Genomic DNA, 14570 nt, shown 5'->3' with positions numbered 1-14570 from the left:
TCCCAAAGGTGGTCGATGGGGTTGAGGTCTGGGCTCTGTGCAGGCCAGTCAAGTTCATCAGCTGCAATCGCAACAAACCATTTCTGTATGGACCTCGCTTTGTGCACAATGGCATTGTCATGCTGAAACATGAAAGGGCCTTCCCCAAACTTCCACAATGTTGGAAGCACAGATTCAATCATCTAGAGCATGGGTGGGCAACTCCAGTCCTCGAGAGCCTGATTGGTGTCACACTTTTTCACCATCCCTAGCAAACACAGATGATTAATCAAATTGCATTCTAAACTGAATATCATGATTAGGTGATTATTGTAGTCAAGTGTGTTAGCTGGAGCTGGAGAAAAACTTTGACACCAATCAGGCCCTTGAGGACTGGAATTGCCCACCCCTTGTCTCGAGTGTCATTGTATACTGTAGCATGAATATTTCTCTTCACTGGAACTAAGGATCCGAACCATGAAAAACAGCCCCAGACCATTATTCCTCCTCCACCAAACTTTACAGTTGGCATTCGGGCAGGTCTCCAAGCATCCGTCAAACTCAGATTCATCCATTGGACTGCCAGATGGTGAAGCACAATTCATCACTCCAGAGAATGCATTTCCACTGCTCTGGAGTCCAATGGCGGCAAGGTTTACACCACTCCAGCATATGCTTGGCATTGTGCATGCTGATTTTAGGCTTGTGTAAGGCTGCTCGGCCATGGAAACCCATTTCATGAAGCTCCCGAGGACCAGTTTTATGCTGCTGTTGCTCCCGGAGGCAACGACAGACAATTTTTACGCGCTACGCGCTTCAGCGGTCTCATTCTGTAAGCTTGTGTGGCCTACCACTTCGCGGCTGAGCCTTTGTTGATCCTAGACATTTCCACTTGCTCCTAGATGTTTCCACTTCACAGGGCAGAATTGTGAGGTAATTACTTGTTGGAAAGGTGGTATTCTATGGAGGTGACACGTTCAAAGTCACTGGGCTCTCCAGTAAAGTCATTCTACTGCCAATATTTGTCTATGGAGATTGCATGGCTGTGTGCTCGATTTTATACAAATGTCAGCAGCGGGTGTGGCTGAAATAGCCGAATCCATTAATTTGAAGTGGTGTCCACATACTTTTGTATATATAGTATAAGCGTAAACAAGTTGACACTCAACTACTGTATGACTCTTTCAACATGCCACTAAAAAGGTTGAAAGCTACAGTTAATTTCATGAAACCTGAAAATACGGCAGAGTAATTCAAAACCATTTGCAAACAACAGGTTGGATGCTTAGCAAAAAGTACTTTGAACCTGTTTCTCCATCTGGTGGTAAGTGTTCTTGTTTCAGACACACACTATACCATCTTTAAAGGGATAGTTTACTCAGAATACAACTAGCATGATTTTCCACCTACCTCCTTTCAGCACGTAATAACCATATTTTGTTACTGTTCGCATTCTCAGGAACATTTAACATTAAACTGTTCTTGTGCCTGTAATTAACTGTAATTACTTTTGGAGCAACATATTACTAACATATATAATACTCTGGTAATTGCAATTTAATTGCATATCAATGAGCTGAGTTATTGTAACTACAAGAGGAATAGCACTGTTCCTTTTTCCAAGTATGTAATAACTCCATTATTACGCAATTATAAAGCCATTTCCAAAGTCCTATGTAACAATAATTTTGCTATTGTAATAATCACAAAGTTACTACTCATGTAAAATAACTTGATGTCAACTTGATGTCAAGTGTTACTGTATTACGTTATGTCGCACTCTGGTTGAATAAAGGGAAGACGATAAATGTATAATTCTTGTTTATAATTCTTTATATTTATAGATTACACTGAGGTTTTCCTTTCATTATTTTTAGGCTATCTGGCATTAGTGCTTTAGGGTCTAACTTCACCTGCACCAAATAGCCAAACGCTTTTTGGAACATGCAGAAAAAGTTAAGGTCCCATCCATTAAAGCTAAAAGGACCATGACAGAGTTTTATTCAATAAAATCTGCAAAATGTAGAGATGAATATAAAGAGAAGGGAGGGCCAGAAAAGTCATGTTTGGAAAAGATTTGGTGAAGTGGTACAGAGGATGATAGCTGTGTCTCTATGTTTTATGTGCTGATTGTGAGGCGTTATAAAATTCAGCAGTCACAAGACGGGGACTTCAAATAGGCCCATGGCACGTCAAGGGAACTGTAGCCTACTGTTAGGGTTAAACGGAAACTGAAATCTGGACACTGGATGTTAGGTCTCTAACCTCTCACATAGTGTTAATATTAACTCATGTAGAATGAAGCATTTCTTGCAGTAAAATTATACACCAAATATACATTTTGACTCAGGAACAGGAGTGAAGAAATATGATTTCTTTCTTTCAGCATCTTGAGAGAATGCAAATGCACAGTTAAATAGCAAATAATAACAAATAGCCTACCAGAATGTTGAAAATTCTAAGCAGAACATAATAAGTCAATTAGGCAAAAAATAATCATGCACCCCCTGTAAAAAAATCTTTCTGCCATCTGACTGTAGCCTACAGCTCATTTTCTATAGTGGGTTAGGGTGCAGGTGCACAAACAGCTGGCCCCGCGCACCACTAATTTGAATATCAAAGAAAATAGTTGTCTTTTTGTTATCTCTATATAATCTATATTCAGCTACCTCTAGTATTTGAAAAGTTGGTATTTTAAAATGAATGACAAAATACAAAAATGTTCTGCCCAGGTCTAATGTGGGTTGTGATGACTAACAAGGAACTGTGTTCCTGTCCCCTGATATTTTTGTCTATGATCATTTGGACAAATCACAATTTGAGAGTATATTTTCTAACACGAGCATCTGACTCAATCACACAAGATTTTAGTTCTGCATTTCTGAGATTATATTTGATAAACTAAATTCTTTACACTTGGCATCTTTCTAAATCTTACAAAAATGTGAATTCACTGTATGCAAAGCAGATAATTAAAGGCAGTGCTGGAAACTTCATTGGTGATATGATGACCACATCAGGGCTCTCGAGTGGCACAATGGTCTAAGGCACTGCATCTCAGTGCTGGAGGTGTCACTACAGACCCTGGTTCAATTCCTTGCTGTATCACAACTGCCTGTGATTAGGAGTCCCATAGGACAGTGCACAATTGGCCCAGTGTTGTCTTGGTTCAAGTTGCCTGACTCACCTAGTTTAATAAAGGTAAAAAATGATATACATTTTTTGAAAATAAGGGAGTAGTTTGGGTATATTGAGGTAAACCTGTGGCAACGGGAATGGAGAATGACCCTCAAGGCTGATGTTATTTAAGCATGAGTAGTCTGGATGACAGTTGCCTAAGTTTCATAATTAGCATGGCCAGGAGCTCCTAGCCTGCCCTTAGTCATTAGCACACAATTCCTGCTGGGGAACACTATGGTTGACACCATGGGTCTCCGTCAGCGCCCTCCTGAGGAGAGGGCAGGCAGTGCATTTATGTTTCCATGAAGCTTTGTGACTGAGCACGCCAGAATAACTTGGAAGACCAGTATGTACGACTGAGCAGGCCAGCCTGTGTCTCAGTATTACTAAGGCCTCTTTCTCTGAGCAACCGTCTCTGGCTGCTTCTGCCTTACTTATGGCCATGCTGCAGTGAGATGATTACCTGTTGTAGTAGAGCATTGACAGAGGACTTGGCCTCAGAACACTGCAGCCATGGGTCATTACTTCCTCCCCTTCCTCCCATTCTGGCTCCACTAGCCTTTGTAGTGTGATTTTGTCAACACCATCCAGGATTTAGAACAAAGATTAGAATTGTCCTGTCCTCCTCCAGGTCTCTGCTATGAGCTAGCCTCAGTTGTACACCAGTGGTATAGAGGTCTACAATGTGGTGTAGAGGTTTACGGTGTATATATAGGTCTAGTTGAATTTTGTAAAACTGGGCAATGGTTTGCTTTTTGAGGTTCAGATCTGTCAGTGATGCTTTTAGGGGAGACCTCAGTTGATTGGCAATTAGCTATTGTTAAATCCAAGGGGAGGGAGGCAGTGTAATTCCAGCTACACAGTGTGTTGCAGTTCCTCGCATTTCTAGAGGCCCTATTAGCGTCCTGGGTCCCAGTCAGACCCCACACTAGGGCACTCTTAGCACGTGAGTAGATTATTTTGAATAAGATGAACAATAATGCACTGGAGTGAACCTTGGTTTTTCACCCCCCCCCTCCAGACCCTAATGGCCTGTAATGTGGAATTGCAAGGATGCAGACACTTTGAAAATTTGCCTGGCTTTGAAAATTAGCAAGACGGTGAAAGAGGTAGGATACAGTAGCCCTTACAGTCTTTGCCAAAACTAAGCCCCCGTTGCTAAGATAATTAGCTTCAAACCAGTAAAGGGTATTACAACCAGTCAAACGGATGTCATTTGGAAATTTTGCACAGAAAATCTTCCCCATTTGTTTTTTTTTTAATTACAGTTTCTCCCCGGTCCCGAAACGTCTTTGCTCTGCAAAAGAAGCAGAGATGACAGAGAGAACTTTACTGAAGTCAACTAGATTGAAGAATTCATTCAATCATTTATGACATATAGGCTAATGACAGAATGGAAGCTTAGACAAGATGACTAATAAATCGCTTACCAGAATGTCGAAAATTATAAGCAGAATCATCTAAATTAGGCAAAAAATGATCATGCACCCCCTGTAAAAAAATAAATAAATAATCCGCAGTCTGACTGTAGCCGACAGCGCATTTTCTATAGCAGGTTAGGGTGCAGGTCAACAAACAGCTGACCTGCGCACCACTAATTTGAATATAGTTGCCTTTTAGTTGAAACTCTATATAAACTATATTCGACTACCTCTAGTATTTGAAAAGTTGGTATTTTAAAATGAAATACAACTATTTTCTGCCAAGGTCTTCTGTGTGATGTGATGACTAACAGTTAACTTTTTTTGTCAATGATCATTTGGACAAATCACAATTTCGCAGGTGCTTGCGTCTTTCAAATTTTGGATGGGGAGTGGATATTTGAAACATAGACTTGCTTGAAACCCACAGAGAGAGTATATTTTCTATCACAACCCCCCTGAATTTAATCGAGCATCTGATGCAATTACACAAGATTTTAGTTCTGGGTTTCTGACATTATATTTGATAAACTCCATTCTTTACACAGTGCTGGAAACGTCATTGGTAGTATGGTGACCACCTCATTTAGAAAATAAAGGAGTAGTTTGGGTATATTGAGATAAACCTGTGGCAACAGGTATGGAGAATGCCCCTCAATGCTGATGTAATTTAAGCATGAGTAGTCTGGATGACAATTGCCTAAGATTCATCATTAGCATGGTCAGGAGAGCTCCTAGCCATCCTAGTCATTAGCACACCATTCCTGCTGGGGAACACTATGGTTGATACCATGGGTCTCCATCAGCACCCTCCCGAGGAGAGGGCAGGCAGTGCATTTCAGTGGTGATTTTTAGCATGTAAATCTTGGTGGCGCAAACTCCCAATTTTGTTTTAGATGCATGCCTGCAAACCCACTACACAATACTAAACAATACATGAATTGCACTATAATGGTGACAAACGGTACCCACAAACTATTAGGGCCTATATTAAGTAAGCTGTCCCAACAGCAGAGCTTTCTTTTCAGCACCATGGAGTGAATCCTTACCAATATTACACCTGGCTATTTCTTTAATAAAAAAAAATTCTGCTGGATGACGGGTCGCCACTAATGCAGAATAACTAGGAAGGACAGTATGACTGAGCAGGCCAGCCTGTATCTCAGTATTACCAAGGCCTCTTTCTCTGAGCAACAGTCTCTGGCTGCTTCTGCCTTGGAAAAACCTACCTGGTGCAACAAACACAAAGACAGGAAACAACCATCCACAAAACCCAACAAAAAACAGGCTACCTAAATATGGTTCCCAATCAGAGACAATGACTAACACCTGCCTCTGATTGAGAACCATATCAGGCCCAAACACAGACAAACTAGACATACAACATAGAATGCCCACTCAGATCACACCCTGACCAAACAAAACATAGAAACATACAAAGCAAACTATGGTCAGGGTGTGACACGACCAAAGATTTTTTGCTGTTGAGCAGTAGCAAATATATACATATATAAAATCTAAAATATATTTTGATTTGTTTAATACTTTTTGGGTTATTACATGATTCCATATGTGTTATTTTATCGTTTTGTTGTCTTCACTATTATTCTACAATGTAGAAAATAGTAAAAAATAAAGAAAATCCCTGGAATGAGTAGGTGTGACCAAACGTTTGACTGGTACTATATATATATATATGTACAGTTGAAGTCGGAAGTTTACATACACCTTAGCCAAATACATTTAAACTCAGCTTTTCACAATTCCTGAAATTTAATGCTAGTAAAAATGCACTGTCTTAGGTCATTTAGGATCACAACTTTATTTTAAGAATGTGAAATGTCAGAATAATAGTAGAGAGAATTACATATTTAAGCTTTTATTTCTTTCATTACATTCCCAGTGGGTCAGAAGTTTACATACACTCAATTAGTGTTTGGTGGCATTGCCTTTAAATTGTTTAACTTGGGTCAAATGTTTCGGGTAGGCTTCCACAAGCTTTCCACAATAAGTTGGATGAAGGGTAGCCTAGTGGTTAGAGCGTTGGACTAGTCGCCGGAAGGTTGAAAGTTCAAACCCCCAAAGGGACAAGGTACAAATCTGTCGTTCTGCCCCTGAACAGGCATTTAACCCACTGTTCCTAGGCCGTCATTGAAAATAAGAATTTGTTCTTGACTGACTTACCTGGTTAAATAAAGGTAAAATAAAAATTTTGGCCCATTCCTCCTGTCAGAGCTGGTATAACTGAGTCAGGTTTGCAGGCCTCCTTGCTCGTACACGCTTTTTCAGTTCTGCCCACAAATTGTCTGTAGGTTTGAGGTCAGGGCTTTGTGATAGCCACTCCAATACCTTGACTTTGTTGTCCTTAAGCCATTTGCCCCAACTTTGGAAGTATGCTTGGGGTCATTGTCCATTTGGAAGACCCATTTGCGACCAAGCTTTAACTTCCTGACTGACGTCTTGAGATGTTGCTTCAATATATCCATATAATTGTCCTCCCTCGTGATGCAATCTATTTTGTGATGTGCACCAGTCCCTCCTGCAGCAAAGCAGCACCACAACATGATGCTGCCACTCCCGTTCTTCACGGTTGGGATGGTGTTCTTCGGCTTGCAAGCCTCCCCCTTTATCCTCCAAACATAGCGATGGTCATTATGGCCAAACAGTTCTATTTTTGTTTCATCAAACCAGAGGACATTTCTCCAAAAAGTACGATCTTTGTCCCCATGTGCAGTTGCAAACCGTAGTCTGGCTTTTTTATGGCGGTTTTGGAGCAGTGGCTTCTTCCTTGCTGAGCTGCCTTTCAGGTTATGTCGATATTGGACTCGTTTTTACTGTGGATATAGATACTTTTGTACCTGTTTCCTCCAGCATCTTCACAAAGTCCTTTGCTGTTGTTCTGAGATTGATTTGCACTTTTCACACCAAAGTACGTTCATCTCTAGGAGACAGAACGCATCTCCTTCCTGAGCATTATGATGGCTGTGTAGTCCCATGGTGTTCATAGTTACGTACTATTGTTTGTACAGATGAACGTGGTACCTTCAGACGTTTGGAAATTGCTCCCAAGGATGAACCAGACTTGTGGAGGTCTCCACTTTTTTTCTGAGGTCTTGGCTGATTTCTTTTGATTTTCCCATGATGTCAAGCAAAGAGGGACCGAGTTTGAAGGTAGACCTTAAATTCATACACAGGTACACCTGCAATTTACTGAAATGATGTCAATTAGCCTATCAGAAGCTTCTAAAGCCATGACATAATTTTCTGGAATTTTCCAAGCTGTTTAAAGGCACAGTCAACTTAGTGTATGTAAACTTCTGACCCCTGGAATTGCGATAGTGAATTATAAGTGAAATAATCTGTATGTAAACAATTGTTGGAAAAATTTATTGTGTCATGCACAAAGTAGATGTCCTAACCGACTTGCCAAAACTATAGTTTGTTAAAAAGAAATTTGTGGAGTGGAAAAACAAGTTTTTATGACTCCAACCTAAGTGTATGTAATCTTCCGACTTCAACTGTATATATTTGTGTCCATCTCAGTGAACTAATCCATTGCAGAGGCCTAGACTAAAAGCCAATTTATGCTTGACACGAAAATGTGGTCGATGGCTCCATATGGAGGGTGTGATGCAATTACTGAGCCTCGGAGGCATGCAGAGGCCAAATCAAGCTCCGTACCCCATCGCCATGCGCCTCTCAAATGTTGTAGCGATGCGGAGGGCTCGGTTGGCGGTAGGTAGGGGCCATACATCCTGTATAATCACAAACTCACTTCCTTGACAACTTCCTTCACCATAGCTCTGCACTGCTCCACAACGCGTAAGAAGTAGGAAAGCCCTGACTTTTGCAGAGGCTATCACCATAAATACTGCATGGCCAATGCAGATGTCAGATTGACCATGCAGCGCACAGATGCACAATGCACTTCTCTCTTCAGAATGCGCTCTCTGATGTCAATTTGTGAAAATACATTCTTCATAACTTAATTGTGTGAATTATTTCCGTTTGACTGTTAGTGTATATCACTTCTCCATTACATATATCACCAGTAGTACATGTGCCATTAATTCCTATAATTATTAATCTACAATGTCTGTTTGGTTATGGTAATTTCTGTTAATGCAATAAATATATTATTATTTGAGTCTTACAGTTGTCATTGTGATCCCATTGTTTGCAGAGTGCACAACCTATGCTCCACTTGTGAGAAACAAGTTTTGTAAAATGGCATTCCATTTTACAAGTTTTGTCAATTCAATTTAGTCGTTGTCTTTTGTTTGGAGCGCTCTTGTATATAGGCCTATATGCTCCCTGGCCTGTGTGGAAATGAAGGCGTATACATGTGGCCTTTGGGGATCTGATAGTATTTCTGATTGGCTTAACTCATCACCACTAATGAGCTGTTGAACTTCTCAACGTAATGTTTTTTACACCTCAAACAGCAAGCAAACAAATCTGTTGAGAATGACAATAGTTCCTCAATGCACTTGAAAAGTCTTTCCAGCTCTCTCCCTTTCGATAACCACTGTGCATTAAAGGGAAAACTGTCATGCTCTGATCCAGTGGAAACATCATAAAATAGGCCTTCCTGATTAGTTCTTAACAGTGACTGAAAAAGGTGCAGGAGCGCCACAATACTTTATGCCAGGAACAGGATCTAAAGCAGTAGAACATTTGAGGTGCCAGTACTCAGCTCCGGTGAGCTCCTGCCCAAGTCCAGCACAGCTTCTTATCCCCTGCGCAAATACCCTACAGCTGTGTCTGTCCAGAGCTCATTGGCACTGGAAACTCTCAGGGTCTGAAATATTTTACGTTCGCTAGCTCGCTAGCTCAAGCTTCCTTTGGCCAGACCCAAGTTAATAGTTGATCCAATATTTCATGTTCTTTGCAGACAGGCCATGCGTAGCCAATGTGATTTATAGGATATGTTTTTTATCAGGATATTTTCTGATAATGTTTTTATTTCTTGGCTTGATGTCGGATATTTTTACATAGTCGACAATGACAACATAAGTTACTTTTTAGGTTTGTATAATTTTCATTTAGATTTGGATATAATTTTGATTAACCACATGACAATGATTTTGATATATGACGTTATTATTATGAATTATTAGATGAAACTGTTCAATGAAAATGTATATATATGAAAACCAGCAACTTCAGAAGAGTAATGGCAGAGTCTGCGAAAGCCAGCCAGAGCGGGAGGAGAATTGTTGAGTCAGGTTAAGGTTTTGCCTTCTGGTTATCTAGATCTCTGACTCCCACCTGTGTTATTTGTGTCTTATTTAATCAAACAGTAAGATTAAAGCATTAGACAAGCTCCATGCATGTAGTTGAATTCATTAAAACACATAAGGTGTGTCTATATATGGCAAAATACACGTTTAAAATGTTGACTAATTGACTGATCGAAAGACGACTTTCGGGTCAATACAAGATTTCTTTTAGTCGGGTACAGCCCTAATATGGTGTGTATATCGATCAAGTTGCATTTCATAAATCTGGGCAAAGGCTTGCTTTTGGATGTTCAGATCTCACTAGTGGTACTTTTAGCGGAGACCTGGGTTGATTGGCAATTAGCTATTGTTAAATCCAAGAGAAGGGAGGCTGTGTAATTCCATCTCCACAGTGTGTTGCAGTTCTTTGCATTTCTATAGGACCTATTAACTTCCTGTGTCCCAGTCAGACCCCACACCAGGGCACTCTTAGCCCGTAAGTAGTTCCCTCTTTATTTTGCATAAGATTAACAATAATGCACTGGAGTGAACCTTGGTTTTCACCCCCCTCCAATCCAAAATGGCCTGTAATGTGGAATTCCAAGGATGCAGACGCCTTGAAAATATGCCTGGCTTTGAAAATGAGCCAGCCGGTGAAAGAGGTAGGATACAGTAGCCCTTAATGTCTTCGCCACAACTAAGCCCCCATTGCTAAGATAATTAGCTTCAAGCCAGTAAAGGCTATTACTGGCTTTTTTCTACCTTAAACCTTTCATATCTTTTCAGTCATTTTAGTTTGTCTGAACTCAATGTACATAATGTAACTACTTCAACTCAACAACAAACGATATCCATTCTCATGTTTAGATGAAGGCCTTTCAGATCATGATGATGTTCAAGCCAGAGAGCAATGCATCGTGTTAACCAAGATTTTGAACCCACATGCTATTGTAATCCAATTCAAGTGTCCATGAAATACTATACTATGCTCATCCACTTGTGCGCCGAGCAAAGTATTACTACTGTAATAGCTGCTGCCTCATCTGAGAAGATAAAAAGGGAACAGAGCAATATGATAGTGATAGTGGGAGTAGAACCCTGATGCATTGATGGAGGACTCTGAAATATACAAGCAATCAGCAATCAGTCGAGGAGCAGGATAAGACACTCTGAAATGACCCTAATGGGCATTTATAAGGATGGAACTCCAGGACTTGCACATGTCCGTGGCCCACAGTCTGAAAAGCACTGTGCAAAGTGACTGAGATCAATGAACATGTTAAACGCAGCAATGAGGACACAATGGGGATGATCAATGAATAGAGTTCACATATTGCACAGCTGATAGATATCAAAGATTTGCCATGCCCATGATCACGGTTTAATAAGAAAGTATTTGCTCTATTTGCCTAGGAAATGCAGCTGCATTTCTCTTCAGATATTGATTAGAACCAGGCATGTCAAGTCTGAATCCTTCTGGATGTTAAGGCATAAATGAAACCCGTACATCAGTTATGCCTCCAAACTTCTCTCCCCTTCTGCACCTTCACTTTTATTTTTAAAATGCAGTGAAGTGAGAGAGGAACTCTGAAACAGAAAATGAAAGAAACATATTCGATTTCATTACAGTTATGAGCTTTCATTAAGGTCTGTTCTCCTGTGTACCTGAGAACGGGAGTAGTTTCAGAGAAAGCGGCTGGGAGTCCTCTATTTCAGCTCAGCAGGGATTTTTCTTTGGAACAAAATCTCTGGCATCATTATTACTTGTATTAACAGTCCAGACTTGCCTAGGGCTCTCAAGAATTTAGATTTGCACTATGAGGCACAGGTTGGGCTTTGTATCACTCTGAAAAGTAATGGATTTTATCACGGAAATACTAGGTGGCTTTTTCAATCAGCGCTACTCAGCTCAGATGTCTTTACTTATAGAAAACCTTTTGTGGTGAAGGGGGGGGGTTGTGCTGAGGAGGGCGGGGATGGGGGGGGGAAGCTCCAAGACGAATGTGTTTTTCATCCTGTTTGTCACTGGACACGGCCGTATCCCTGTAGTTTCAGTCGTGTGCAGGTAGATCTGACAGGCCTGGTCACCTAAGCTTACCCACTCATGTCAACTCTTTCAGACCACAAACACTCTGCCAGTCCTGGACATGCAGCTCATTTGGATATGCATAAGACCATCAATCAGGTTGTTTGAGAGGCCTGAAAGAAGACAATTGAAGTGATGTCAGTCTTGAATTGCCACGCCATACCTGCTGGCATGCGAACAATGCTGTGTTGCCATAGAAACAGTTTCCTCGACAAATGACCTTGCCTCCTCCTCTCTCCTATTTCACTACCTCGTTGAAAAGGACTTCTGGCTCACAGGGTCTGCGTGTTTGTGGATATGTAAAGTGTGTGAACCAACACTGGGACTTGGGGAGATCCTGAGCCGTGACTAAAATGTGTTTGTTAGGGAAATGACCTTGTCTTTTTCTCCCTCAATCAATGGAAGCTTGATGTTAAAACATCTGGTCTGCATCATCAGTATTGCATGCCTGTCTTTCTATTCTCTTTTGGTTAAACAAAGATCCATAGAGGTTCTCTATTTGAGAGTTTACAAAATAGCTAATCTTTTCAGTTTAGAAACAGAGTTAAAATGTCTTGTTTAAACTGGTGTGATATCATTCACATATATTTATTTTAGTTTAGCATGTGTGAATAAGAATGACCATACAGTATGTGACCCACCATGTAGCAACATTTGAAATTGTGTTTCTTACATTGGATAAAGGCAGAGACTCAGAGCTAGGAATGGTATATCATACATTGCAGTTGAGGAACAATAGGAAAGTAATTATGCTTTGAAGGTTGATAAACCTGTAACCCCACTTTGAGAAAATGGCCCTTGAACGTTTTGGTACACCAACTGGGGAGCAACGTTCACACCCTCTTAAACCTTAGCCGTCTACCAACTCTTTAAGGACTCACATGTGAGGCCATGTGCTAAACAGAGTTAGTAGGGCGGTGTAGTGAACAGCCAAAGATTTCAAGACAAAAAGTGGTTAAAGTAGTAGCAAAAAGTAGTAGTAAAAATAGACTTCATCTAGTCATTAGCCTATATCCTAATCTGACTTTGGTGCAGGTCATGTTTCTCTTCAAATTACCTTCTCTGGTAAACACACACTATATCATATAAAATCAAAATGTATTTGTCACCTGCACAGGATAGAGAAGGTGTAAACGGTCAAATAAAATGGTTAATTGCATAGTGGAGTGTTAGCTAGCAAAATAATTACCCATAATCCCAACCCATACTACTAGCAATACAAACTAAGTGTCATAGCTAGCCACCATGCATGAATCTGCAGGCAGCTAAAGCTAATAAACTAGGTTCAATGTTAGCTAGCTCGCTAACAGTAGGCTATAACTAGCAATGCAAATGGCTTTCTGAGACACAAATAATATTACTACACAGATCACACAGTACATGTAATGTTAGCTAGCGAGCCAGCAAGCTAACATTAGCTACCTAGCTAACAGTACACTTGAATTTACAATGACATTTGAATTTACGCTTATACATGGTTGAACGCTTCTCCCTCTCTGTCATGGATGCCATGTTTGCCCTTAGTTTGAAAATGTAATCCGGAGACAGGTGGTTTATACAACAGCCTTCTGTGTTCTCTTATTGACTCCCTTCGCATTTGCAATCATTATCTGCTTCCATCAGGTATTCCACTGATTTCAAAACTCAGTCAACTTCATCCATGACAACAAAACTGTTGGTTGCCGTTTCTTCCCCATCACTGTCATCTAAAGACTCTACAATATCTGGTTCGATTAACATGTTTTTACCTAATTAAATTAAAATGTTTTTACCTAATGTTTTTACCTGAGAGAGTAAGCATGGCACGATCATCCTCCAGAAAGTAGTCCACCGCAACTTTTTCCCCCTGATATTTGTCGATAGCCCCTGTTAAATTCAGGGCAGCAATGTTGAGAACAGTAAGCAACACTTTTGTAGTTCTCCATGTTATCTTTCAAAAATGACACGGTAGCAAGGATTATCTACACATACTGGGCAGCTCATGTTATAGACAGAAGCATGCGACATGGCAGACCAATCCAAACTCATCTCTCGGCATTTCCAGCCCACCCATTATCTCAGCCAACCATGACTAGCGGGAAGGTTCCTGTCTTCTTCCGTGACTAAACCAGCTAGGTGTGTAATTTAAAAAATATTTACAGATGGCATACAAGTTTGTTATTAAGGCACATTTTGGGGCGGCAGGTAGCCTAGTGGTTAGAGAATAAGGCCAGTAACTGAAAAGTTGCTAGATCAAATCCCCGAGCTGACAAAGTAAAAATCTGTCATTCTGCCCCTGAACAAGGCAGTTAGCACTGTTCCTAGGCTGTCATTGTAAATAAGAATTTGTTATTAACTGACTTGCATAGTTAAATATAACAAATAAAAACAAACATGAAAGTTCACATGCTCCAGAAGGAATTTCTGCAAAAAAGTACATTTAGATGGAAAAACATTTTACGTTCAAATCAAATCAAATTTATTTATATAGCCCTTCTTACATCAGCTGCTATATCTCAAAGTGCTGTACAGAAACCCAGCCTAAAACCCCATACAGCAAGCAATGCAGGTGTAGAAGCACGGTGGCTAGGGAAAACTCCCTAGAAAGGCCAAAACCTAGGAAGAAACCTAGAGAGGAATCAGTCCTCTTCTGGCTGTGCCGGGTGGAGATTATAACAGAACATGGCCAAGATGTTCAAATGT

The 14570-nt window shown here is 40.5% G+C and overlaps 1 protein-coding gene across 1 annotated transcript in view; it reads left to right on the top strand.

Annotated features, from left to right (window-relative positions):
* The window catches only part of LOC135548735 (teneurin-2-like), a 217506-nt gene that overhangs the window by 10522 nt on the left and 192414 nt on the right, over positions 1 to 14570 (top strand). Inside the window, exons 2-3 of the mRNA XM_064978616.1 lie at positions 10589 to 10613; positions 11450 to 11461. Coding sequence (XP_064834688.1) covers positions 10589 to 10613; positions 11450 to 11461 — 37 coding nt within the window. The remainder of the gene's footprint in view (positions 1 to 10588; positions 10614 to 11449; positions 11462 to 14570) is intronic.

This window comes from Oncorhynchus masou, chromosome 11 (genome assembly GCF_036934945.1).
Source record: "Oncorhynchus masou masou isolate Uvic2021 chromosome 11, UVic_Omas_1.1, whole genome shotgun sequence".
NCBI classification, from domain to species: domain Eukaryota; kingdom Metazoa; phylum Chordata; class Actinopteri; order Salmoniformes; family Salmonidae; genus Oncorhynchus; species Oncorhynchus masou.
Note: the sequence above shows the minus strand (reverse complement) of the source record. Positions and strands in the feature narration are given on the sequence as shown.